Source organism: Pogona vitticeps, chromosome 6, assembly GCF_051106095.1.
Source record: "Pogona vitticeps strain Pit_001003342236 chromosome 6, PviZW2.1, whole genome shotgun sequence".
NCBI lineage: Eukaryota > Metazoa > Chordata > Lepidosauria > Squamata > Agamidae > Pogona > Pogona vitticeps.
Window position 1 is genome coordinate 78,050,816 of NC_135788.1, and position 26,948 is coordinate 78,077,763.

At 42.6% G+C, this 26,948-nt stretch overlaps 1 protein-coding gene across 4 annotated transcripts in view; it reads left to right on the forward strand.

Moving 5' to 3' along the window:
* The first annotated feature begins 2,443 nt into the window (after window positions 1–2,443).
* The window catches only part of EPB41L4B (erythrocyte membrane protein band 4.1 like 4B), a 172,642-nt gene continuing 148,137 nt past the window's right edge, over window positions 2,444–26,948 (forward strand). Inside the window, exon 1 of one of the 4 annotated variants that reach the window (XM_020804925.3) lies at window positions 2,444–2,918. In XM_020804925.3, the coding sequence (XP_020660584.3) occupies window positions 2,676–2,918 (243 nt within the window). In that variant the 5' untranslated portion in view covers window positions 2,444–2,675. The remainder of the gene's footprint in view (window positions 2,919–26,948) is intronic. The other 3 variants (XM_078377647.1, XM_073003946.2, XM_073003948.2) reach the window with 3 other exon arrangements.

Here is a 26,948-nt window from a genome sequence, read left to right on the forward strand (position 1 = left end):
CACAACTGTAGTACAATTCTAACTCATAGAATGATCCATAGTGGGTTTGGAATGGGCAGATGCTTTTGTGCTGGCACGACGACCCTTGTGCTAGCTGATTTCAAGAGATCTGCCAGCAAAATGCTTTGCTGGCACAAGAGCTGTGCTGGTTATGATCAACCAATTAAAAACAAAACACCAATAAAAAGCCAGAGGGAAAGTGGTGGTGGTGGTAAAAGGACAGCATCAGGCAATAGCTAAGTTACACCAAATCCAAAATCTCTCCAACCTAGGGACACAACCCACTATGCCAGCACCAAAATGTAGTCTAGGTCAGTGGTTCTTAACCTTTTTGAAAGAAACACCCTCTTGAGCCACTAAGGAGGTTATCATTGCCCTGCAATGGGGGCAGCATTGGATCCGCTCCCAGCACCAGCTGCTCTGGATCCGCCTGCCGGGTCTGCTGCCAGCACTGCGGCTGCAGCCGCCTTCTCAGGTTTGGCTCGCTCCATCACCCCCATATTGCCCCCCTTCTGTTCCTTCACCCCCACATTGCCCCTTTTCGTTCCATCACCCCCCTGAAAAACAAAATCGCCCCCTGGGGGTCAATATCGCCCAGGTGAAGAACCGCCGGGCTAGGTGAGGCTGATCCTAAATAATTTCTGCTAGCCTTAAAATGGGAGGGATTTGGACCCAGCAGAGCTCCAGTTGGCCAACTGTCTGTTTAGGTGGTCCTCAGCCTCTTGACTAGTTAGGATTGGACTCTTATCTAGTTCTTGGCCTACTGCAAAGTTTGCAGGTCTACCATTTTGCATATCCCCCTTCCTTTCATAAGTTCCCATCAAGTTTCTAGAAAATAGAGCAATGTGGTGAGGAAAGCAACACATCAAACTAACTCAAGATGAAGAGCCAGGGCTTAATAGTAGAGACTTCCTTTCACTTCCTCCTTTAAAAAGTCAGATTATTTTTTAGTGGCCAGCATTTCCTATAAGACAGCATGGAAAATATAATTACCTGTTTATCTGTTTTGTAAATCTGAGAGCAGGCCAGAGCTCTGCCTGTTGCAAACAATGGGGCTCTACGGTTGTTCAAGGAGTTAATTAATTCTCCCTTACGTAAGCAGCATTGAAAGAGGAATTGTGTGCACAAGGGACCATTCCATGTGTTTTCCTCAAAGATACCAGTCAGTGTTCCGAACAAAGCAGGACCAAAGATAAGACAATTCTGCTATAATATTTCACCAGTTCAGGAACATCTGTCCTTCCCCCACTTTCACTACAGTTATCGTTCTGCTGCACCCTAGACCCAGGTTCGATGCAGAATAAATTCCTCAAGTCACGTATCTTTGCACACTCTGAAGCTTAACACCGCTGTGGCCAGGCAGACCACAAGAGGATTGGAGACAACCAGAAGCATTGACTGCTCTCCTTTATTTGGAATGATCGGCACTTAAGACCTCCTCGCAAAGGTGGAAACAGGGAAAAGAGACGAAGCTGATTGCTAATTTTGTTGGCCAGGCGCAAAAGTAGTTGATTCCCTCTCCAAAGCATTAAGTCTAATTAATGCACTAAGCACTAACTACACCATTGGCCGTAGTTAATTATTGACACAATAACATTAGCACACCATAGGAGGCGCCGTTTGGCGAGCTCCCTTCCAAGTACATTGAGGCCAGCCAGATTTGTGGGAGGCACCAACGCCTGTCTCCCCAACTTCTTGTGGTCTTGCCTCAGCCCCCCTCCTGCCAACCCTCCCGGTCTTGGTAGATTTTTTTTCCTGGACGTCAGTTCCATAAATATTATCGAGTTTTTTTTTTCCTCAGAGAAGAAACATTCTAGCTTATTCCAGCAACCTCTTCCAAAACTATACTAGTTTCGGTTGGTCAGAGTACAGGTAATTGGTTCTTGCGCCTCAACGCAAGCCCCGGCAACAGAGGGCGCCAAACCAGCGCCCAGGGAAACCGAAGCTAGCGCCGCTCTCTGTCGGGGCAAGTTTACCAGGTGGAAAGCGCCAGGCACAGCCCTTAGACCTGGAAAGGGCGCCCGCCTCCCCTTCTCCTCTCCTCAGCCCTGGTCAAGCGGCTCCCGGAGCGAGGCGAGGCCGAGAAGCGCAGCACGGCCGGCGGAACGAGGGAGGCGCCACTGGGAGGGCGGAGGAGAGAGGAAAGGGAGTCCAGGTGGCCTTCCCGGCCCCCTCCCTCCCAGCAGGGAAGGGGCGGCCACTGGACGCGGCGCGGCCCGCGGGGGTCGGGCGGAGAGGGAACGAACCCCCCCCACACACACACACACTCGGGAGGCGCGCTCCCTACAGGTTGCCTCTTCCGAGCGGTGTCGGGCGGAGGCGTCGGCTGCGGCCGGAAGGAAGGCGGAGTCGCGGAGGGCCGCCCACAGAGGAGTCGCTCCCCGCCCGCCCGGCCTGCCTCCGCTGCGCCGTGACGAGCCCACCTCTGACGAGCGGTGCCGGACTCCGGGGCGGCGGCGGGTGGCGCTGCAAGGAGAGGCGCCGGCGGCGCAAGCGAGCGGGCTCCCTCCCGCGCGGTCGCTGCCCGGGCTCGCTTCCTCCTCCTCGCCGCGCCGCGAGGGGCGGCGGGGTTCGGCCGGCCGGCCCGCGGGGCGGCGGGCGAGCGTGTGGCCAAGCCGCCTCCCACCACCACCACCTCCGTCCCCCTTGGACTCGGCTCCTCCGCCTCGTGCAGGATGCTGCGGTTCCTGCGGAGGACCTTTGGCCGGCGGTCGATGCAGCGCTACGGGCGAGGCGGGGAAGGCGGCGAAGGTGACCAACGCGACGGGGCGCTGAGAGGGGCAGGACCGGGCACGGCGATCCCGGCCGCCGCGCCCGCCGTGCATCACATCCAGGCGGCGGCGGCGGCGGGCGGCAGAGCGGCGCTGCAGTGCCGGGTGCAGCTGCTCGACGGGACCGAAGTCACGGTGGAGTTGCCCGTGAGTTGAGCCAGGGAGCTGACAAGAGGAGGCGCCCGCGCCGCCGCCTTCTCCCCCTCCCGGAAACAAATTCCCTGAGTCTCCTGGGCGAGGAGACACACGCCCATCTTTTCCTTGCGCGCACACCACACCTGTGCACCGCCCGCTCGCCCCCTTGCCCGCTCCATGGCGGGTTAACCTGTCGTTGCCCATTTTACGACCTTCCCTTCCCTTTGCCGTGTGCACTTGCGGCGGGGCTCTTCCTGGGGCCCCGATCTCCCCCTCTTGGCAGTTCCCTTCTTCCTCGGCAACGTCTGTTCTCCCCCCGGCACCTGCCACGCACAGCTGGGCTACAGTAATAAGCCCCGAAGGCTTTGGAGCCATTGAGGATGCCCGGCAGGTGTAACTGGCCCTCCCCCGGCACAAGGGAGGCGTCCTCTGGCTCTCCCCTCGCCATTCGCATTTCCTAAGTACACTGTATATCAACCTGCGTGGTTTCTCACCTCGGATCCCATCATGATCTCATCTTCTTCCCCCACCGCTAGCGCTGCCCCTCCTGTAAGGCTGGCCAAATACGGCCGGGGGGGGGGGGAGTATTGGCTTCTACTCCACGGTTTCAGAAACAGCGTTTAGGAGCTAATAGACTTCGTTTGTGTCTGTGTTACCCATTTCCCTAACCTGTCCCAAAGGGACCGGTCAGCGCGTACCTGTGGCGTCATTTGCAAGGAAAAACAAACCAGCCGGGTTTTTTGTGTTGGTTTTTTTTTTTTGTCTCAGTTGCGCCCGCGGCATGTGCATATATATCGGTGTCTCTCTCTCTATATCTATATCTATGTCTATATGTGTGCGTCTATATATATTTATCCGTGTTTGGATTATGTTTGCCTGAGGCGAGTTGGCCCCTAGAGATCTACCGAATGAGGAAAGAATCCTGCCTTGTTTGTGTTTTCTGGTCACGATCGTGCTTCTGAAGTGCGAGCGCCTTTTATCGCTGGCCTGACGCTCTTGCTGCGGGTGAAATCCGGTTGAAAGTTGCGGGGATCATTTTGTTCAGGGAGAGACTTATCTGGACCTGGGATCAAGTGTAATCTGAGCTTTGCAACAGCCAGCTCCCAGGCATGCCTGCCCCTGTCATTTTCACCAGGAAAAGAGGCTGAGGATAAACAGGGAGGATGGTAATCTCCTATTGGGTTGATCTGTACGCTTAACACGTCTTACTCCCTTTCCCCCTGGTAAGGGCCATAGGACTCCCCTTGCTGCCTCCAGTGATGCTGATATACCTAGAGTCCCAAATACAGTACTAGTCATCTTTCTGCGGTGACATATTGGTCTCTCTTGTGTCACCAGGGAAAGTGATCTGTTGCCACTTTAGGAAAATATAGGTGCTGATTTGTATATTTTTGAAAATCAGATAGAGATATGAAACTCAGCCATGAACACCAGTCTGCTAAAATAAGCTTCTTGTTACTTTCAGTAACACCCCCCACATACTGTACACAGTTGCTGCAACATTAAAGTAGAGATACTTGTTGAAGTTATTGCAACATAAATAAGGTGGCAGTTTGTGTAGGTGTGTTTATTTTTTACAAAGGCATTAGAATTCTGTCTGAATTTGTAGAGAATTTGACCACATGTTTCCAAGGAAGTAGATGCTGGAGGATTAATGATCGTGGCATCTAGCACTGTGAACTTTGAAAAATTAGTAGTATAATTCCATGCATGTTAACTCAGAATCAGTTCCATTGAATTTTGTGGGCATAAATTCTCATAAGAGTACATAGGACTGTGGCCTATGTAATCTTGTGATTTTTTTAGATGGTGTTGCTGTAATTCAAATTCACAAGGCTAGTTATTGACCTTGTACCAGTTACTCTCACAGACTAAAGTAAAGGTAGCTTGCTGATTTTATATAACATCATATCAACGCCCTATGTGGTTCCTTTCTTCTTCTTCTTCTTCTTCTTCTTCTTCTTCTTCTTCTTCTTCTTCTTCTTCTTCTTCTTCTTCTTGGTAAAAATATAGCAGAGCAGAGACACTTTCTCCCCACTCCCATGTTAGTGGGGAAGATCTCCAGCAGAAATGTAATCCAGGGCTTTTGATCACATGGAGCTTTGTAAATACATTTGCCTGAATGTACAGTAGTTACATTTCTGGCTGAATGCTGATGTTCCTTGTCAACACAAGAGGGTTAAGGGTGAAGGGGTGGAGTCAGAGTGTGTGCAAAGCCCTCCTCCATGATTACAAATAATGACTAAACAAGGAGAACTAAAGTGTATATGGAATCATAGTGCTAAACATCTTAAACTACACATAATGTTAATGCAGTTATGGCTAGTATATGCATTCAGATCATGGTATTTATGTTGAGATGCCTGGGCCAATAATAGCTCTGGCATGTTTGCTTCTGATCCTTAGAAGCCAAACTGTTCTCTTGAAGTAGGGCACAATGCCCCAAGGGTGTAAATGTGGGACCAATAATTTACTAGACTGAACTTGTCTGATGGCTGAATTCCTAAATACCGTACAGTAATTGCATGCAGGTTGGTCAGTAGAAAGCAGATGAGTAGTTATCAGATTTGGGACTTGTAGTTTCATTTTGGTCTCCATTTTAAAAAGTGTTATAACTGTTCCAGGGTAGTTGAACAAAAGTAAAAACATCACATCAAAAATTTAAACATGCAGTTTTAACTAGTAAAAGGAGAAAAGAGGATAAAGGAGAAAAATGCCAATGAAGTCAAAAGTATCTTGGAAGTGCCCATGCTGATTAAGTTCAGCAGTGGATGAGTATGTTGTGTCAATTCCACAATGAGTTTCATTTTGTCTTCTGCTGCAAGTAGGTAGGTGCCAAACTATTTACTCACGAAACTGCATACTGCAAAGTAGCTGCCGCCTGTATGTTTGTGGGGAGAGCCCTCATTTGGGGTGATTAAATGCCAGCTGTCCTCTCACACATCGCCAGCTGCCTGACCTCTGAGGATGCCCTGTTGCTTTAAGATCTTCATTAATAGTCTGCTTCATATGAGATCAGGTGGTCTTTCAGATACTCTGCTGCCAAGCCAGGGGAAGATTTATTTTTTAAAATCAAAAGTAACTCTTCACATTGTGCCTTGAGATATATTTTGTTCAGAGCAAGCATTATACAGATTACCTTTTTGTATTTATGAGCTCAGTATATCATAATTTCGTGCTGAGATTATGATGATGATGTACTTTGTTGCTCTTTTTTAATTTGAGTCTTTGCAACCTGTGAGGCAAATGGCTCATTCAAATTGTCTGCCTAATTAGGTTTTTTTTTTTTTAAGATTAAGGGCTATAATATCTTTTAGAAGTCCTGCGGCAAAGTTCTTCCATTTAAATCTGGCTATTCAACCTGGTTCAAAATCTGTTTTGTAACAGTTCTTGAAGGGATTTGATGGCTGGCTGAGCTCCTGCAGTGTAACAAAGGGGCAAGCTGAGCCATGGATGTTTGGTCCTTGTTCTGGAAAGTGGAAGAGCCCTTGGATGGACCTTTGAAAAGGGGTGGGAGAAATGAGGACATAGAAAAACAGGACACGGGGACTCCATTAGTCCAGGGGAAACAGGGGTGGGGCATGGTCTGGGGAAAAGACAAGGATTAGAACTTGATTTTGAAACCTTTGGCTGGAATCCTATTGCATACTTATACTGGTCCACCAGTGTGACTTTCAGTGGTGACTTGCCACCACTTACAGAGTCAACACTTACTGTATTTCCCTTGTCATGTGCTGAGTCGGCAACAGCTCTGAAACAAAACAAAACAAAAAAGCAAGTCTTGGTTTCTTATTTATTGTCAATGTGCCACTGAAAGTTATGGCTCTGGGGTTAATGTTCATGGGTGTAAGTAACGAGGTTTTAGCTTTTATTCTGATCGGCTATTTACAATACCCATTTAGATAGCATTTTCACCAGCTTTTGCTTTAGCGTTTCTTACTGTTTTATTCCCTCAAGTAGTTACTTTGAACTGGAGTAGGGAAAAAAGTAGAACCAGTAGAACTCTTGTGTGAATTTCTGTAGATCAGCAAGTATTTCTGATGTCCAGTTTAACAAGATCAGCAAGAACATGGCACTCCCTTACCCTAAATTATACCTCTGTAAAGAAGGCGGTTTGCATGGGGGAGGGGAAAGAACTAAGGTTATATTTTTACATGGACAGATGGTGAGTCCATAAGGCATATATATAAAAGCCAGTTTCTTTATCAGACTTTCAAGTCATAGTGTTGATTATTTAATGATTCATTACAGAAGGGTTCTCTTTCCTTCTAAACTGAGAAAGGCACTAGCTAGCCTCTTAAACCTATAACCCCCTGGGGGTCTCAAACTGGATTGCAAGAGACACCGGCTAGGATGTTAGCTAATTAGGCAGGTTGCATTAGGGTAGCTGCCTCAGGGATGAATGGTGTAAATGTAGTTATTAGTTCCTGTTGACCTGATATACAAGTAGCCCAGAAATTTTGACTGTTCTATAAAGTGATGAGAATTGAGAGGAGAAATGCCTTGGAATATAACTCATCTCCTTTGAGGTCAGCATCAGAATGAGCAGCATATGCCCTGTGGGAGGCAATTTTGAGAGAGTGAATGTGCCATGGAAGTCTAAAAGAACTGAGCAGTGAGACAGAAAATGCCCTGTTCATATTTTGCCTCACATCTGCCATCAAAACCCTTAGATACCAATTTTATGCAGTTGATGGGAAGGAGCACCATTGAACTATGGTGTTTGCTCCTTAGTAGGCATGGTGTAGTTTTGGATTGCATGTGGCCTTGGGCAAGCTTATGTGTCTTAGTCTCGCTCTTTTGTCTGCAGTGGAATTGACCTACCTTACTGGAATGTTTTGAAGACTGCTGTGGTGAGGTATATGGAACACTGGGAACATATTTAAAGTGTTACATAAATGCCTGCTATTGTTGCTGTTGTCTTCCAGAGGAAGTAGGCAAAAAGAGCCATGTTGTTGAGATACATAGAGAACTTTTCAAAAGAGGCTATGAATATTGTTTTGCAACAATGACTGAAATCCTGTTGCTTAGCCTAGTAAGTTGTATTAGAGTAAGCCCATTGAATCAGAGGGGATTTGGTGAGTCAACTCCTCTGTAAATTTATTGATTCAAATGGGCCTACTCTAGTTGATGCTTATTATACTGAAGTCACAGTTAGAGTAGGCTCATTTAGATCAACAGAAATTACAGAGGAGTTGACTCACCAGATCCTCACTGATTAGTGGTCTTCCTCTATGTAGTAATAGTTACTACAGTAAGCAACAGGATTTCAGTAATTGTCTCACTTCCACAAGTCTTCCTTTCTGTTCTCCCCAAACTGCTTTGCTGACTGCCAGCCAAAAGATAAGGAGCTTATCCACAGGTAGGGTATACCCAGAGTGCTTCTTTCTTTACTTACTGGAAGCTAGATAAGGGAAATAAGACTGCATTCCTTAGCTCCCCAGGTGGACAGTTTTTCAGGGCAACCGTGCAAAATTTCCTAGATCCAGCTTGCCAGAAATCTGCATTTGCTCTCTTTGTCAAAATGATTGTTACACTGAATTTTAAACTACTTATTTTCTGCTGTACCATACAAATACTTTGGGAATATGCATTTCATTTGGCTGCAGTATTCCCTCCATATGTTTTAATTTTGTTGTAAAACTGTTGGACTTTGTTTAGCCTCTAAACTGTTACTCGGGGACATAATGACAGATCTTTGCCTGCTTTTATTTTCCTTTCCTAGGCTTGCTTGCAAGGACTTGCCAGATCTCTGATAGTGAAAAAAAGTACTGCCACTAAATGGTGATACTGAAATACTGTATCATTTATAAATGTATACAATAAATTATGAAAGTACAAGCTCCTTGATCTTAGAAGAAGCTGTGACTGTTTTCATTTTGATCATGAGAATCAAGGATTGGCACAAAATTGTAAAAATGTCCATGCTCCAAGGGTGTTTGGCTGGTTCCTTAAAATACCCATTCTCAACCGTTTTTTGGCCAAAGCCCCTTTTGGAGCTCCTCTCAGATTTCAGGGCCTCCCTGGACTAATGATACTCGGTGTACCCTGCCTTACATATATGTGAGATGGATTTCTAGAACATTCAGCCATTTCATAGGTGAAGTCAAGAACTGCATTGTGGTATTTGTCATCCAGCATCTGGTTATCAAGAGAAATATTGCTTGTGAGCATAGAGGTTCTATTTAGTAACCACAGTTTTAAAACCTTTACCTGATGCTGATGCTATTTTTAAAAATCAATTAATATTCACCATTGATTAATAACCTTTGTTATGTTCCATGAACGTGCTTTAACCCACTTGTTGAGGCTTTTGTATCAGTTAGTGCAAATCTGACACATTTTATTTAAATATGTTTCGAAGAGTATTCATTCAGTTCACTGGCGGTCAGTCAGTGCATGTAAGTGTTGATACTAATACAGTGGTGCCCCACATGACAACGATAATTCATTCCCCTGAAATCGCTGTACAGCGAAATCGTCACCATGTGAAAACAGTTTCCCCATTGGAGTGCATTGAAAACCGGTGAATGCATTCCAGTGGGGAAAATACCTCATCGTCCTGCGAAGATCCTCCATAGGGCAGCCATTTTGCGAGCACCTATCAGCTGTTTTTAATTGCTGTTTTCCGAAGCATGGGTCCGGAAACAGCGGGAAGCCATTTTGCGAAGCTGACGATCAGCTGTAAAGATCATTGTCTTGCGAATAAACAGTCTGCAAAGCACGGACCAAATCATTATGAAGCCGAATTCCCCCATTGAAATGCCTGTTTTTGCGAATCGCTACAGCGATTGCAAAAAGTCATCCTCCTGCAGTTTTGTTGTTTAGCAGGATCGTCGTCATGCGGGGCACCACTGTATAGTCATTCCATTCTCAGTGTGTTTCAGATAAAGTGATATTATTATTTAACGTGTTAGTCTATTACTCTACTTGCAGCAAAGGAAGGTAACATGTGGCCTATAGGCCATGTGCTGTCTGTGGGGTTCAAATGCAGCATTACTCAGCTGTCCAGCTCCTCCCCTGCTCATTTTTTTTGGTGGAGGGGCAAAAAGCCATTATGTTCTTTCAGGGCTGTGTGGGCAATTTTGCCATATTTTGAGGACTCTCCAGCACTCCTGATTCCTCCTCAGTTAATAGGCAATGGATTGCCATTAGGAGATGCAAGGTTTTTTTCCCCCTCTTTCAGTTAAGAAAAAAAGAGACCACTTAAAATAGAAAAATGGGGAGGGCCTTAATTGGCTTGTGGACTTCTGGAGGTTGCCTATCCTTGCCTTACTATAATGCTGTAAGGTAGATAAGTATTATCTTCACAATACGGATACTGCTACATCTCTCTGGATTGCATCCCTGGTTAAAATACAGTTCTGATAGTACATTCCCCCAGAGTTCAGCATAACTTTACCTATTAGGTGTCAGTAAATGTTTGCACTGCTTCTCATAAAATTAACAGAGCTCTTCCACCTTGTTGGAAATTTCTTTATTGCATAAACAGGCATAAAGCAGTGAAGCATTTTCTGGGAGTATGAAATGCAGGAAACGTTGGTAGTCTGTATAAGCTTTCTCATCTGTCATGGTTTTTGTTGCTGTTTCCAGGATGTGTTTTGTTTGCATGGATGCAGAAAGTTGCCGTTCAGCACCAAGGACACAAAGTGCAAATAAAACACAGGTTACTTTCAGTTTTTCACAGGGTGTGGACCTGCCTTTCTGTAATGAAGCTGGGGGAGTTTTTCCTGTAAGAAGATCATTGAGAAAGATGAAAGGGTAGATTGAGAGATACACAAATTTAGGTAGCTCTTGCAAAAATGTTTTTCCTCCTGCGGCTTCTCCCCATGTTTCTGCTTTCACTTAAATACATTTTTGCCAAATGCTTTAATATGTGCACTAAACAATTTATGTCAAAGCCTGGGATGTTGTATTGCCTTGCAACTGAAATATGGCTTGTTAGAATTATAAAGCTATTTTATTGACCCTGTGTTGTGCCTGAGTCAGATGAATTGCATTCCACCTTTATAAGCAGAAATCAGTTTAAAGCCCTCACCAGGCTCAATAGCTACTATGTCTTACACATGGAAAAAGACAGTGGGCTAGGATAAAAATGGACAATACAGGGAAGACTCAGACCAGAAACAGATAGCCAGTAATTGGAAAAGGGACATCCCTTACTAACACGAGCAGCTGAGTGTCATGACCTGAGTTTTCCTTACCTCTTGGATTATACAAATTGCTTGCTTTGTTTGGTGATGGGTCTTCAGGAGTTAAGGGGTTAACATGGGGTGCTTTGGAAGCAAGAAGTCTGATTTCACAAGCAAGCATGCTTTCAACTCTAATTATGGGCTTTCTCTCTAATATCTGTTTCTGGCCAGTGGGAGATTAGTATGAATCAATTTGTATCAACTTTGAAGTAGGAGGAGTAAGAAAATGCTTATTTATAGCAATTTAAAGGTTGAATGACTTCCAGCAGTTTTACAAGGATTGTGTGGCCACATCACACACCCCCTCCACTTTGTTGTGGTCAGACTTGCCAGCTGATTTCTTTACTGGCCTTCTTTGAGAAACATTTTGTTCTGCAAGGTCAGGGAGAGATAATCTAGTGTATACTGGGCCCTAGTAGTAGTATAAGATGTTTAAACTGTTGTACTGCAGCTAAAACTGTGCTCACGACCCAGGGTTCAATCCCAGGTAGCCGGCTCAAAGTTGACTCAGCCTTCTACCCTTCCGAGGTTGGTAAAATGACTACCCAGCTCGTGGGGGGGGGGGCAATGTGTAGCCTGCATAAGTAATTTGTAAACAACCCAGAGAGTGCTTGAAGCACTATGGGGCAGTATATAAGCAGCACGCTTTGCTTTGCTTGCTTTCTAGTGAAATTTACCAGGGAGAGGACAGGATAGAGGGAGTTGGATGAGAGAAGGTGTGTGTAGCAGATTACCAAGACGATGAGTGAGGATGCAAGGAGGAGGCCAAAGGTACTGTACTATCACTTCTTAAATTTTATCTCGTTAAGAATAAATACTCTATTAAGGTCTTGGTTTTCAGATCCTTCACCACCCTTGTCATCCTCTTCAGGATGTACTCTAGTTTGTCAGTTGTTTTTAAAATGTGGCATCTATAAATTGGCAGAGTGATTCTGATACTCTTGGTTAACAAAAGGTAGGGTAGAATGGTAATTTCCCATGACCTGGACGCTACTCTTTTTTCCCTTAGCTCTTTTTAGCAGATGTGTTACATTATTAGTTTCTATTTAACTTGTAATCCATTGGGAGACATGGAGCATTTTTGCTGCAATGCCAGGTTTATGTCATCCTGTATTTGTTCATGTGAGCTCTCTCTCTCACACACATAAAAGTACAAGATGATTTACACATATACACACACCATTCCATGCTGTTAATCAACTGAGTCAGAATTCTGTTTTCCATGGTGTTAGCTGTTCATCTCAGCTTTGTCTCATGTGGAAGAATACATGTTCTTAGTGGGCATTCTTAACAATTCCCAAAAAGCTGAATCCCCTATTTTTTCAGCAGCCATGCTAAAACTACATTGGATTGCTAATAAACAAATATGGCTTTACTAAATTATTCATATTTTGACAACCCATGGTTTCACACTGCCATGGTGTTCATAGTTGCTGTAACCCATAGTAATTTAGCTATATGCTTCTTAAGTGGCAGACATGAAATCTACCATAGGTTCCATGCTCAAGGCTTTATCAAGTTGGTAGAATCTGCCAGGGCTTGTACTGTGCTAACACAGCCTTTTGAGAGTTTTGGTTACATAATTGCCATGATAACATGGCAGAGTAAATAAATTGGAAGAAAGCATGCCTTCAAGATATCTCACACTCTGATAAACATTTTTCAGCTAGTTGTAATATTGCGCACTGTAATAGATTTATAATCAGATCAATATAAGATAAATGTTGATCAGTCAACAAGTTGTGATTAGTATGTAAGTAGTACTACTTGTACTACTTACTAGCAGTAAGTTGTCACATGTCCTCTCAGAGGTAGGTAGGTAACAAATTGAGTAACAAATAACCCCCCCCCCCCCAAAAAAAACCTAACAGCTTCCAAGTGAGGAAATGATTTGTATTCCTGCCTTCTATTTTTAGTATATTTCTCCTTCTCCATGTTTATTGCTAATATTTGATATGTGTACTCATGTGCCTCTAGTTCTGCATCAGTATTATTTGTACTTCCTAGCATTTGAGACTTTTGATTAATTAATTTTATGCAAATTTATGTGTTTTTAATGAAACTGTTATGACTCACACAGTAAGGCAGTCTAAAGAATTGCATATGAGCCTGCATCTTGCATACTTCAGTGTGAATGTGAGGGAACAAATGTCACAGGACTTGTGATTCAGAGTTCTTTCCCCAAAGGATCTCTCCCAAGGTTTTGTCATGCCATTCTCTAGTCCTGTGTGCTGAGGAAATAATATTTCAAATTGGTGAAGCAGTAATGCACTAAAGGCTTATGGGAATCCATAAAAGCTTCAGTATACAGTGAAGCCAAATGTGAATTTAAGGGGCAATCAAATGAATAGTCTTCTGCTTTGGTGCAACCTCTGTTCCTTTGAGCATGGGTGCCCATATTTACCAGGATTGGAGGCAAATGTTGAAGGCATTTCAGTATTAACAGCTTTTATGCTTTTAATGCTTCCCATCAGTCACACTGATATGTAGCTAACAAAAGACAAGTGATTTACATGGATAAGTAAACAGAGAAGGGTACAGTCATCTAGGTGATATAGAAGGGATTTAGAATGTAACTATGGTTGAAGTATTTGCTGTTTCAGCAGTAGTTCTCCATAGCTTCAACATGAGGCTGAGCCTTCCTTGATGAAAAGAATAGGGATTCTTACATTTAGTCTATAATATATAATCCAGTTGAAAACAGCATCATATTAAGAGCTTTCAAGTTTTAGTATTAAATAGCATGTATAATATAATCCAGGCAGCAAATGTTTTAGGTTTTTATGGTGCTGAAAAATCTGTGATAGGTTTTGAGCTGCTATTGAGAACTTCACCAAACCAATGAATGATTGACTTCCACACAAAAAACCTGAATTATGCATGTATGCATGTTAGAATAGACACCAGGACCCAGTCCAGAGCAAGACCACAGGAACAAGGTAGAACCAACCCCACAGCCCAAGCAGAGACCAACCAGCTAGGGTTTTGAGTCCAAACAGCAGCCAAGTAGAAGGCTGATGCAAAGCATGGTCAGACAGTCCAAGAGTCAAAGCCAGGAAGAACCATCTCAAGGCAGCAGCGCCCAGGGAGGCAAGGCAGAAACAACAGCATAACCAGAGACCTTCATTGCTGAGGCAAAGGTCTGTGGGGAAGGCCTGTTCTTATATAGCCCAGTCCTCAGCTTCCACAGGTGGCAACCCTGAGGAACTGGGCAACAGCTGCAGGGAAAGGGCCCAGTCCTGCAAACCTTAAAATAGTTATTCCAGAGAGATGGAAAATAGTTATTCCAGAGAGTGGCCAACAACCACCTCCGTCTACCTCCCATACCTCACCTCCTCAACAAACATCAGGGCAGAACCTACCATCCAGATCTCCACACCCTACACCTTATAGCCTGGGGGATCCTCCCTCAGTAGATGACATTTTGGCCCATGCTAGGGAAACCCTCCACAATCTGACTCATAAACGGGCAGTTTTCTCTAAATTTGCTCTACAACATAACCTACCTACTAAACCAGTGACCTTAAGAACTGTTCTACAATTCCTTTCTCACTTGTTTGACAAGCAACTATCGCTCTCAACCCTCAAGGTTTACCTTTCAGCCATTATAGCATACCAACCACACGATTTGGATCCTGCAGTGATTTTCAGACATCCAACCATAAAGTGTTTCTTCAGGGGCATTACCAATATTTGACCATCATCGTCTCCACCTACTCCTCAATGCTCTCTGTCAACTGTGCTACACTGGCTGACATGTCTCCTGTTTGAGTCTCTGGCTACTACTTCAGAATACCTCCTTTCTCTTAAAACTCTCTTTCTGGTTGCTATAACATCAGCCAGAAGGGCATCAGAGTTTGCAGCACTGCAAGTGGATCCCCCATTTCTTTAATTCCATCCCGACAAAGTCACTCTCTTCCCAGATATTTCCTTCCTGCCTAAGGTCATCTCCCACTTCCACCTTTCTCAACCTATAATTTTACCTACTTTTTCCCCATCTCCTACTACTGACCTGGAAAGATCACTACATACATTAGACACCAGAAGGGCCCTGGCCTTTTATACTTCAAGGACGGCTTCTTTCAGAAAGTCAAAAAAGACTGTTTATATCAATGCACACACACACACACACCCATACAGGGTATTTCAGGTCTCCTCTCAGACTATATCCCGATATCTCCTCTCAGCCCTTACCTTCAGGTATTAAGGCTCATTTGTCGAGGGCGACAGCATCTTCTGCAGTGTTCCTTCACTGTGTTCCATTGATGGACATTTGCAGAGCTGCTACTTGGGCAACACCTTCCACGTTTGCCTCTCACTACAGGCTAAAGAGCCAAAAAGGATGCTGCCTTTGGGAGAGCTGTACTTCCTTCAGTCCTTCCATGACATCCCTCCACCTATAAGGTAAGCTTGTCAGTCACCCATTAGTGTGCATTCACAGAGACCACGAAGAAGAAAGAGAGGTTACTTTGGTTCTTCGAGTGGTCATCTGTGAATTCACACTTCCTGCCCGTCTTCCCCTCTGTCTGTCACTTCTGTATCCTTTGGTGCAGCGGTGGGCTATGTTGGGAACTGAGGTAACTGTGAAGGTGGGCAGACCTCGTGGGCTAAGGGGCCGCCCTTGACGAACGTAGGTTAAAGCTTTTGAACATTCTGGAGACCTCTGCGCAGGCACAGATTAAACTCATTAGTGTGAATTCACAGATGACCATTCGAAGAACCAGAGTTACAAGCAAGTAACTTCTCTCTTTTGCAAGTTGTATTACAATGAAGAGTGTTACACCTATGAGTTAAAGCATACCAACCAAAATGATAGCTATCAGGAGTTTTCATATCTGAAGGAGTAATTTGCTCTTTTGATTGCTGAGCAGCTTGACTTCAGCAAGGGGATGCAGTTCTAACATATCCAGAGTGCCATCCATGCATGAGAATTGTGACTTTGTTTCTCACCTTCATTTATTTTCAGTCTTTTGCTCCTATGCCACAAAAAACAAATAAAACAAACAAAAACACAGCACAACAACTACACATTAATCTCTGAGCAATAGTGTAATGCACCTGCTCACTGCCAAATCCACTATCTTCTGGGGCATTTATTATTTCTGAAAACATACAATTTATTTGTAAAGCCTGGTTGATACAAACTTGTTTTATTTATGTGGAATAATAAACCTGTTTCAGTGTTTCCAGTAGCCAAGATGGATAAGAGAGCAGATTCAGCAGTCGAAAGAACAGATTGAATGCCTGTGGGTAGTAACAGTTGGACTGTTGGGAAAGTGCTGTGCAGATCAATTCAGGTGGCAGATTTATATGTGGGCTTTTTCTCCCGCCTCCAGTGGTATGAAAGCTGCAAATCTTTTCAAAAGCATTAAGCTAAATAATAATAGCAGTTGAGAGAAAATACTTCTGCTACTTTCACACTGCCCTTGAAAATAATAATTGTACAAATCATCTTTCTTTCATATAAGGCTGATACTGTGAAAATGGTTATGACCTGGTTAGTTAGTTCATTGGTTGGTTGAAGATAAAACTTGGTATCTTGCTAGGCTTGAACACTGGCCTGAAAACAACAGAAGGAAATTTAACAGGGATAAGTGTAAAGTTCTACACCTAGAGGAAAAATGCAAATAGAGTACACAGTTACAAGATGGGGGGGGGGAATACTTGGGATCTTAAGTATAGTCTCCAAATCCCATGAGGTACTAGTCCCCCTCTATTCAGCACTGGTTAGACCTCATCTAGAGTACTGTGTCCAGTTGTGGGCATCACACATTAAGAAGGATGCCAAAAAAACTGCAACAAGTTCAGAGGAAGGCAACAAGGATGATCAGAGACAGGAAACCAAGCCCTAGAGGAAAGACTGAAAGAACGGGACAGGTTTGGCCTTGAGAAAAGAAGAGCTAGGAGAGAGATGATGGCAGTATTTGAAAAGATAGCCTCCTCAGCCCGATTATAGCAAACTTCTACATGGAACATTTCAAAAAACAGGCCCTGGGTTCGGCACCCTTCACACCCACAGTCTGGTTCTGATACATGGATGACACCTTCTCAATTTGCAACCATGGTGAAGAAAAACTGGAAGAATTTCTAAGCTATCTCAACAGCAACCACCCAAATATACAATTCACCATGGAAAAAGAAATAGAGGGGCAACTCCCTTTGTTAGATGTCATGGTCGTACGCGAACCTGACCTCCTATTGGGACACAAGGTCTACAGAAAACCCACCAACACAGACTGGTACCTACACAAAAACTCCAACCACACATGACCGAAAACAGGCATAATCAAAACACTGGTAGACCGTGCAAATGGGAACTGTGAAGCTCAATTTCTCAGCAACAAACTTAACCATCTGAATTGGGCCCTACAGGTGAATGGCTATTCCAAGAATGAAATCACAAAATCCCTCAAACCAAGAAAACAACACCGAACGGAAGAGGAAAAACAGCCACCCACAAATAAAATATTTCTGCCATACTTCAAAGGATCAAGGACCACATGGGGAAACTTTTGAAAAAACACAACCTATAAACAGTATTCAGACCCACCACAAAAATACAACAAATGTCATGGTCAGCAAAGAACAAAAGGGCCCCCTCACCACTGCAGGAATATACCAGATACCCTGCAGTTGTGGACAGGTATACATTGCAACCACAAAAGACAGCATTCGCATCAGAATCAAAGAACATGAGAGACACTGCAGACTAAAACAACCGGAAAAATCAGCTGTAGCTTAACATGCCCTAAAACAAGCTGGACATGAACGTCTGTTTCAAAATACTGAAGTACTGGACAACACCAGTAATCATTATGTTAGACTGCATAGGGAAGCCATTGAGATCCATAAACACTTGCAGAGCTTCAACAAAAAAGAGGAAAGTCTAAAACTTAACAAGGCCTGGCTCCCAGCACTGAAAAATACAGCCTGCAAAAGGTCAACAAACTACCCAGCCACAAAGACCAGGGATCATTGCACAAAAAAAGACCAGCTAAAGACACCCATCAATCACAGTGACAGATACTGTAATCTCTCCCCCTTATCACAACAATACATCCACAACAAAAACATGCTGATCACCATCATCATCCAATCTCTTGAAAAGGACAAAAGCTGTTCCCACAGCTATAAATAGTCAACTATCCAACAAAAGCAACAGAGCATGGACAGAGTTCCTACTCCAGTCCTCTGAAGATGCCGGCCACAGAGACTGGCGAAACATCAGGAAGAACAACCTTCAGAACACGGCCAAAGTGCCTGAAAAACCCACAACAACCATGAGATCCCAGCCGTGAAAGATAGTCATACAGAGGAGGGGCAGGATTTGTTCTCGATCATCCCAGAGTGGGGGACACTAATAATGCACTCAAGCTATAGAAAGCCAGAGTTCAGCTGAATATCAGGAAAAACTTCCTAACTGTTAGAGCAGTACGACAATGGAACTAGTTACCTTGGGAGGTGGTGAGCACTCCAGTAGAGAAGGCATTCAAGAGGAAATTGGACAACCATCTGTCAGATCTGCTTTGATTAGAATTTGAGCAGGAAGTTTGACTCACTAGCCTGAGAGATCCCTTCCAACTCAATTATTCTATGATTCTGTGATTAGTATAGTCAATCTCCAACAGCTACGTTTCCCTGAGTTTTTTAATAATGTAGTTAGAAAGGATATGCTTTGTCCAAATTGTGAAGCAAATCCAATCTCTTTGGGCAGAATCTATGGCTGAAACAATCTAGGCTTTTATAAAGCTTTGTGTGCAATCTGGTGTATCAGAAGGCTGCAGAAGAACAGCTTGGGGATTTGGGGGAAGGTCATGTTTGATTTAGATTTTCCTTCTGGGAAAATGGCCCAGTAGTTACAGGACTGAGAAGGTGAAGTTCAGCATTTGACAGGTGCATTGTCTAATCATAAGGCCATGTGCTTTGGGGAAAGGATTCTAAATATTACCTTAAAATGCTGCCTTCATGCTGATTGTTTTGCAGGTTATTCTCACATGTGACAGCAGAGCTGCAAAGAGTGTTGTGTATTCCTTTTTACCTTCTTCCTGATTCTGCCAGTGCTTTCCTCCTTTAATCCCTCATTGTTCAATTCTTGTAGTTTTATTGTCACCATCCTTTTCATAAAAACTCTTATTTTTCCATTTAATTCCATCAGGCTTAAATTCAAGTTGAATTTATTGTTGCCTGCTGTTGTTGGTCAGTTTGTCTTCTGGGTACAGTGGGGTCTTGACTTAAGAACGGCTTGAGTTAAGAACATTTTGACTTAAGAACCGCTCTCATAGGAAAATATTGACTTGACTTAAGTACTTAGATTTGAGTTAAGAACTGAAAAAAAACCATGTGGGAGGCAGGGAAAGTGCAAAATTTGAACTTTCAGTTAACTGTTGGCCAGTGAAAAGGGTGCCTGTCTGCTTCCTCACTCCTCCCAGCGTTTAGAGAGTGGATTGGGAAACAGTCTTCGGACTGCCTGGTACTGTACTGCCTGGACTGTATTTTCCCTGAACCTTTCTTGACCTAAGAAAAAAAGAAACAAAATATCCCCCTCTAGTGGTCGAAGGCAGAATAGCAGCTTCCCATTAGTTTCTATGGACGGAAAAGAGCAGATACGGATCAAATGGTTTTCAATGCATTCCTATGGGAAATGCAGATTTGACTTGAGAACATTTTGACTTGAGAACCACCTTCCAATACGGATTAAGTTCTCAAGTCAAGACCCCACTGTACTTTAGAGTTTCTGCTTGTGAGGACCGTTTTGATTCCTGCTAGCCCTGATTTTGTTTGGTTCGGGTTATTAGTTGGGGAAAGGAGATTTGTTGCTTTCCAATAATAGTTGCTAAGAGGCAATAATTCATCTATAATGTTAATGTTAAGACCAAAAGCTAGTTGGGAGAACCACATTCATAAGGTCAGTCGCCCAAGTAGTTTTCCCCTTTTGGTCTCTGAGTATGCCATCATTTGTTGTGCCTGTAGCTGAAAAGGAGTGCAGAGGATGGCCTGGTAACACTGTAGATTCAGTTGTATGATCACCCTTGTGCAAATGTGTAGCGCAATTGGATTCTAGCTTCAGAATGAAACTGAGCAGCACAAAACTTTGCCTAGAGTTGTAACTGCAGGCTTTAGTGGAGTTTGAAAATCACAGTAATTTTTGAACTAATGCTCAGAAATTCACCAAACACATTAAATACAGTGAACCCTCGACTTATGGAATTAATCAGTATTGGAACGGTGGCTGCAGGTCAAAAAGTCTGTAGGTCGAGGCTCCATTGACCTACAATGCATTGAAAACCAATTAATCCGTAACCGGCCGTTTTGTTCCATTTTGGTTCCATTTTGGGGTTTTTTCCGGTCTGTAGGTCAATTCTCCGGCTGCAAGTCGAACCTAAATTTTGCAGCCAGAGAAGTCTGTAACTCGAAAAGTCTGTAAGTCGAGCCGTCTGTAAGTCGAGGGTCCACTGTATTTGTTTCTTTTACAAGCCTGAACAAAGGACATTAGTAGTGCTATAAATTAACCCAAATAGACCTGCTGGATAGCTCAGTGGCTTAGGCATCTGCTTGCAGAGCCAAAGGTTGGGAGTTCAGTTCCCCACTGTTCCTCCTTGACAGGGGCTGGACTTGATCCATAGGGTCCCTTCCAGTTCTGCAGTTTTAAGATTGTTATAGATAACATGCCTCTTTTGCAGTTAAGAGAAAATAGAGTAAATGTGACTATTTTAATATTATCTAACTTGTTGCAGTTTTGGCAGTATTCATCAGATCAGTTTGAAATTTGGCACATTTATAAATCAAATCAAGTGGATTGTGGTTTTCACATTTCAGGTTATTAGTTCAAAAGGTATTATTTCTATAAGTAGAATGGATTTGATTTAAATCAAAATGGTTTAAGTCACTAGTCAGTAAGGCTCGATTCCAATCATGGCTTTCTACATAAAGCTTTGCTCTTACTGGTTGTTACAAGTTTAATATTTATAACCTGGATGAAGATTTCATTTTTAAAATAGTAACTTGTCAGGTTAGTTTTACAATTACGTCTGAAAATTAATGACCGTTTGAGGAGTTAGCATTTGAAATAGCTTTTTTCACAATGTTTTCCTAATTTCCAGATTGTCAAATTTGGACAACTTTTCTGCTGGACTTTATTGGAAGGAGAAGAATAATCATTAATAATAGCAATAACTGCTTACATTTCATTTTACTAAACCACTAGTACACAGGGTAGCATGTGCATTCTTGTATTTGCTTAAATATCCAATTACAAAGGAACAATAAGATTGGAGTCTTTTTCTCAACTCTATATGTTTATTTAAAAATATGTTTTACTTTTGAGAAGAGGCATGGAATCTTCTTCAGGTAGGGTATAGAGTAAGCTAAGCAAAAGCAAAACCTATAAATGTGATATTTTTAATCAACAGTTTTCAACATACTAATACCAGACTTCAGCAACACACCTGTAGTTCTTTCTCCTGTCGCCTGCTTCGTTGTCTATGTTCCCCCTGTCAGTTAAGTCATCAAGAATCAGACCTATTTAGATCTGTATTTTAATACTGAGAGGGAGACCACATCCTCTATTATACTCCTCTATTATACTTCAGAGCAGTAGAATAGCGCAGAGGGCACAGTGCACATTATGTAACACACAGTGGTTATTCACGTAGCTGCCTCACTCTGTCTAGTGATAACGCTGGCTGTGGCCGTATATTGTTTTCATTAAAATTGTCTTCAAAGAATATAATGCATCCTTTGTTTTAAAACCCACAGACTCTAAGGCCTGCCTTTGTACAAAAACTCCTTTTTCTGTTCTCATGAAACTCAACAGGTGTGATCTTCTCAATTGGGCAATACTGCTTACAAATATATACATATTTTAAGTTACTGGCAATTCCTAATTTATCTTTTTTTAATGAAGTGGCACTTGTGTGAAATTTCATGATGTCATTTATAATGTATTATTAATCATCATCTTTATTATTCTGTCATAAGTGTTTATTATTCCTCCCAATGCCATCCTGTTCTGGTCTGAGCTTTTCACGAGAGAGCAAATGGGAGAAGGAGATTTTCAGATCTCCCAAATTTCCTTTCAGCTGATCCCTAATCAAATTGGATGGCTTCCAGTATTGGTCAGAACCAATCCAACTACTTCTCAAAGGGCTCCAAAGCACATCCTGAGGGTAGTATTTTTGCATTCAGGTAGTTGTGGCAGAATGGGCATTGCCTGCATAGGACATATTGCATCCCTGGGAGTTGTTTTATTTCTTGCCTCCCATGGTCTTGCTCTGAGCATGGTTTCGGTGATCCTTCCAGGTAGTGACTGGCTTCTTAGTGCATGAAATATATTGAAGGGTCTTTGGGGAAGCTGTTTTAAGCAACATTTGTTCTCTTAGGGGCTTTGTAGAAAACTGTTTGATTGTCAGAGCCACCTGTCTGTGGGCTGAGAATGTTATGTCTGATGTCATGGATCACAACAAAGATATTAAAGATAATCTTATGTTTTAAAATGGTTTTATACAGTTTTGCAGCCTGCCCTGAGATTTTGAGATACGGGCTGGGCTATAAATGTTACAAACAAATAAACCAATTAATTAATTAAAATAAATTAATGTTTCATAATCTGCAGCATTTCTAGGTCTACTGGATTCTGTTCCATTTTTCACCAGAATCCTGGCCATAAATATGGCAAACACAAACATCTGCCTGACCGGCTGGCAGGTAGAGCCGGCTTCCCCATGTCCTCTTTCCAGTGTTTCCTTTATCTGTCTATGCTGGTCTGTGGATCCTTACAGTGAAGTTTGGCACATGGTGAGGAAGTTACATGGTTAATTGGCTACACATCCAGTTTGTGGCTCAGCCTGTTTCATTCTTCCTAGGTTGCAGTAATATGCTTATCCTTGGACTCTATTGCAAGCTGGTTTAGCAATTGCACCACTCCTTTAATATATGCCTAGTTCCACTCTTATCAACATTTTCCGTGTGGCTACATAAATATAAGGTGTTTGAACTTTGTACTTCAATGAATTTATTTCCTTCCATTACCTATCTTATTGTCTCATACAACATTTATGTTTAATTGCCAGTACAAAGAAGAAACTCAGCAAGCTTTCAAAATTGCTTCATTTTATTATTTTAAGATTTCTTATTCTCCTCTTCAGCCAAAATGGCTCCCAGGACTTACAGTAAGTAAAAGATAGTCTGCAGCCACAATCTAAGAACCACAACTCCAAAAGAAGAAGGATGAATAGGAAAATTGGGAGAGGAGCAAGTGATCTTTTGGCAGGGTTAATGAAATGACTCTCCTTGCTATCTCATCTCCTTTGGCAGCAGCTTCTGGAGTGATAGCCGGAGGCTATATAATTTTAATCAACTCAAGCTTCTTTTCTTACTATGTGAAGAAAGTGTTCAATTTTGGTCCTGCTAGCAAGGGAGGTTGAACCATGCAATGGTGAGGGTAAATAGCTCTTGAAGTCTAGGTTAAACTGATATTACCTTAGTGATACTTGGTTTTAACTAGATGGAATGTTAAGTATTAACACATGGTAGGATTATGTTAATGTTGGAAATGCAGGTTATAACAAAAACAATACAAAGGAGGCAATTCACAAACTGCTTGGTGCTGTTGTGTGCCTGCTTCCTTGAGTTCCATTCCAGCACAAATGGTGAGTTAATAACCTCTAGCAGTGCATGTGACTGTTTTATATGAAGAACAATGGACTCTGTTTCCTTTCCGTTTTGTTAAAAAAAAAGTGGCAGGCAGAATGTAATTTGGGATCTTCTGGCAGAATCTGTGGATGCTGAATAACTTGAAGGAGAGTTCCAAGAACTTAGGGTTTTAAAAAGAACAAGGGGAAACCCTCTGCCATGATTCACCTTGTACTAATTGCTTGCAGTATTGCTTGCCTGCAAATTAAAAGTATTAATTTTTGACTAGGTCTTTGTTAGGTTGATGAGTTAAAATGCCTGATTTATAGTAATTTGTGTATAGACCTGTGTAGATCCCCCACATATCATTAATGGGGTGTGTAAATGATTATGACCCTGTGAACCATCAATTTAAATCTGACTGGTTGGTAGACTGCAACATTCTAACAAAAAGCAACAAAAAACCCTACACAGCTGAAGTCTGCCCAGTCCTGCTATGTACAAGTCCTTTGTAATGAGGCATCTATTTGTGTGCTTAGGTATTTATATATATATATATATTTATTTTATTTATTTAACTTATATGCCACCCACACTACCCAAAGGTCTCTGGGCGGCTTACAACAATTAAAATACAATAAAAAGATAAAACAATTAAAACATATACTCTGAAAATTGCCACCAGGACCCACAGTTGATATTATTTCAATTAAAAGCCTTTACTCTACACTTTTGATATACAAGCCTATATTTTCTCTGCTTACATTGCTCTCCTTGGTAAGGAAGGCCCAGGCCACCAGTGTCATTGGTGAGGGGCAGATATGCTGTTGCTGCTAATCAAAACGCAGTCATTTATGTGGGTCATAATGGAGAGATGTGTGTGGTAGCACTGTTGGGTTGTTTCCTGTTGCAGTCACTGTTACCACTGAATGTTGAATTTTACTGTTCCTGTAAATTACTCTTGTCAACCACGGAGCCTTATTCCGTTTGTTTCTTGTTTTTGTACTTACATGCAGGCAAGCACACACGTGTGCATTTTGTAAAATACATTACACTAACATAGGATCAAAACTATAAAAAATATGAACATTTAATTCCTTTTTACTTTTCACTGCTTATAATGGGGAATAGCCTGATTTGCCTTTCTTGTCGTTTGACAGAAGAATAATTTGCTCCCTACATAGAAGGTCAGATCATATTTAGGTGTGAAAATTGCTTCACATTTTATATAATGAAGGATGACTGAAAAGCTGTGACAATTTTTTCTTCGCAAAAGAAATGTGGCAAATGTAAATGTTGAGTAACTGCTTTACAACAGTGACTCATATTTTCTAAAAACTGAATTGGTAAAGGGCATTTGTTGTTCCTCTGAAGTTTTTGCTGTGTCGTATGGCTTCTGTTCACTATGAAACATGCTGTAATTTTTTTTATTAAAGTGTTGTTGTTTAGTCGTTAAGTCGTGTCTGACTCTTTGTGACCCCATGGACCAGAGCACGCCAGGCCCTCCTGTCTTCCACTGCCTCCCGGAGTTTGGTCAAATTCATCTTGGTAGCTTCGGTGGCACTGTCCAACCATCTCGTCCTCTTTCATCCCCTTCTCCTCTTGCCGTTACACTTTCCTAACATCATGATCTTTTCCAGGGAGTCTTCTCTTCTCATGAGATGGCCAAAGTATTGGAACCTCTCTTACCAGTGAGCAAGCACTCATTATTGATTTCCTTCAGAATGGATAGATTTGTTCTCCTTGCAGTCCAGGGGCCTCTCAAGAGCCCAGCACCACAATTCAAAAGCATCAATTCTTCGGCGGTCAGCCTTCTTTATGGTCCAGCTCTCACTTCCATACATCGGTACTGGAAAAACCATAGCTTTGACTATGCAGACCTTTGTTGGCAAGGTGATGTCTCTGCTTTTTAAGATGCTGTCAAGGTTTATCATCGCTTTCCTCCCAAGAAGCAGGCGTCTTTTAATTTCGTGGCTGCTGTCTCCATCTGCAGTGATCATGGAGCCCAAGAAAGTACAATGTCACTGCCTCTATATCTTCCCCTTCTATTTGCAAGGAGGTGATGGGACCAGTGGCCGTGATCTTAGTTTTTTTGATGTTGAGCTTCAGACCATTTTTTGTGCTCTCCTCTTTCACCCTCATTAAGAGGTTCTGTAATTCCTCCTCACTTTCTGCCATCAGAGTGGTGTCATCTGCATATCGGAGGTTGTTGATATTTCTTCTGGCAATCTTAATTCTGGCTTGGGATTCCTCCAGTCCAGCCTTTCACATGATGTATTCTGCATATAAGTTAAATAAACTGGGTGACAATATACAGTCTTGCCGTACTCCTTTCCCAATTTTGAACCAGTCAGTTATTCCATATCCAGTTCTAACTGTTGCTTCCTCAGACAGCTTTAAAAAAGAATGAGATTGGTTACCAAAGAACAGCCATTGCCAGAGTATAAGTAACCTTTCTGTTGCAGGATGATTTGAGAGATAAAGGTGGGAAGGGCATCATATTTGTGTCTTCCTTGTAATGTTCCGGAGCCTTTTGGCTGGCCACTGTTTGTTTCTTACATTTTCTTTTTCAAGATGTAGATTCACCATTAGTTATCCTTAGTGTAGATATATTCAGATCAGTAGTATTTGTTGGCCTGAGTAGTCTGCTGAATTGATTTCAGTGGCTTTAGTCTGAGTATGACTATATCTGGATCCAACCCAGAATGCTGGACTAGATGGAATTTGATTGAATTGTCAAGGGAATGGTACAATTTATTTTTAATGTTGTTATGGGAGTAATGTTTTTTGTTATCTCCAAATATATTTTCTGGTACCACATGTATCTACTAGTGTGTAATTAAAATTACCAGCAAAACAGATACATTATGGTAAGACACTTCAGTTCCTCATTGGCTCTGTATCAGATTATGTTGTATGAAAGTTAGAGATGGGCAAAACCGCTGGATTGGCACTTCATGCCAGTTCATTTAGCGGTCAAACAGGTGTTCATTGCTTAAAAACTCCATCTCCTATGGGTCTTACCTCTGCGTGGGTGCCTATTGGAGGAGGCAGGGCTTTGAAGCACTGAACATCTGTTTGGCTGCTAAATGAGCTGGTGGTTCATGCCCATCTCTAAAGACAGTATTTACAAAATACAGCAGGTGGAGTTTTCCAGTATGAATACATGATGCTTGGTGATATATTCTGGGAGAAGGCCATGTGATTTATGATATTAAAT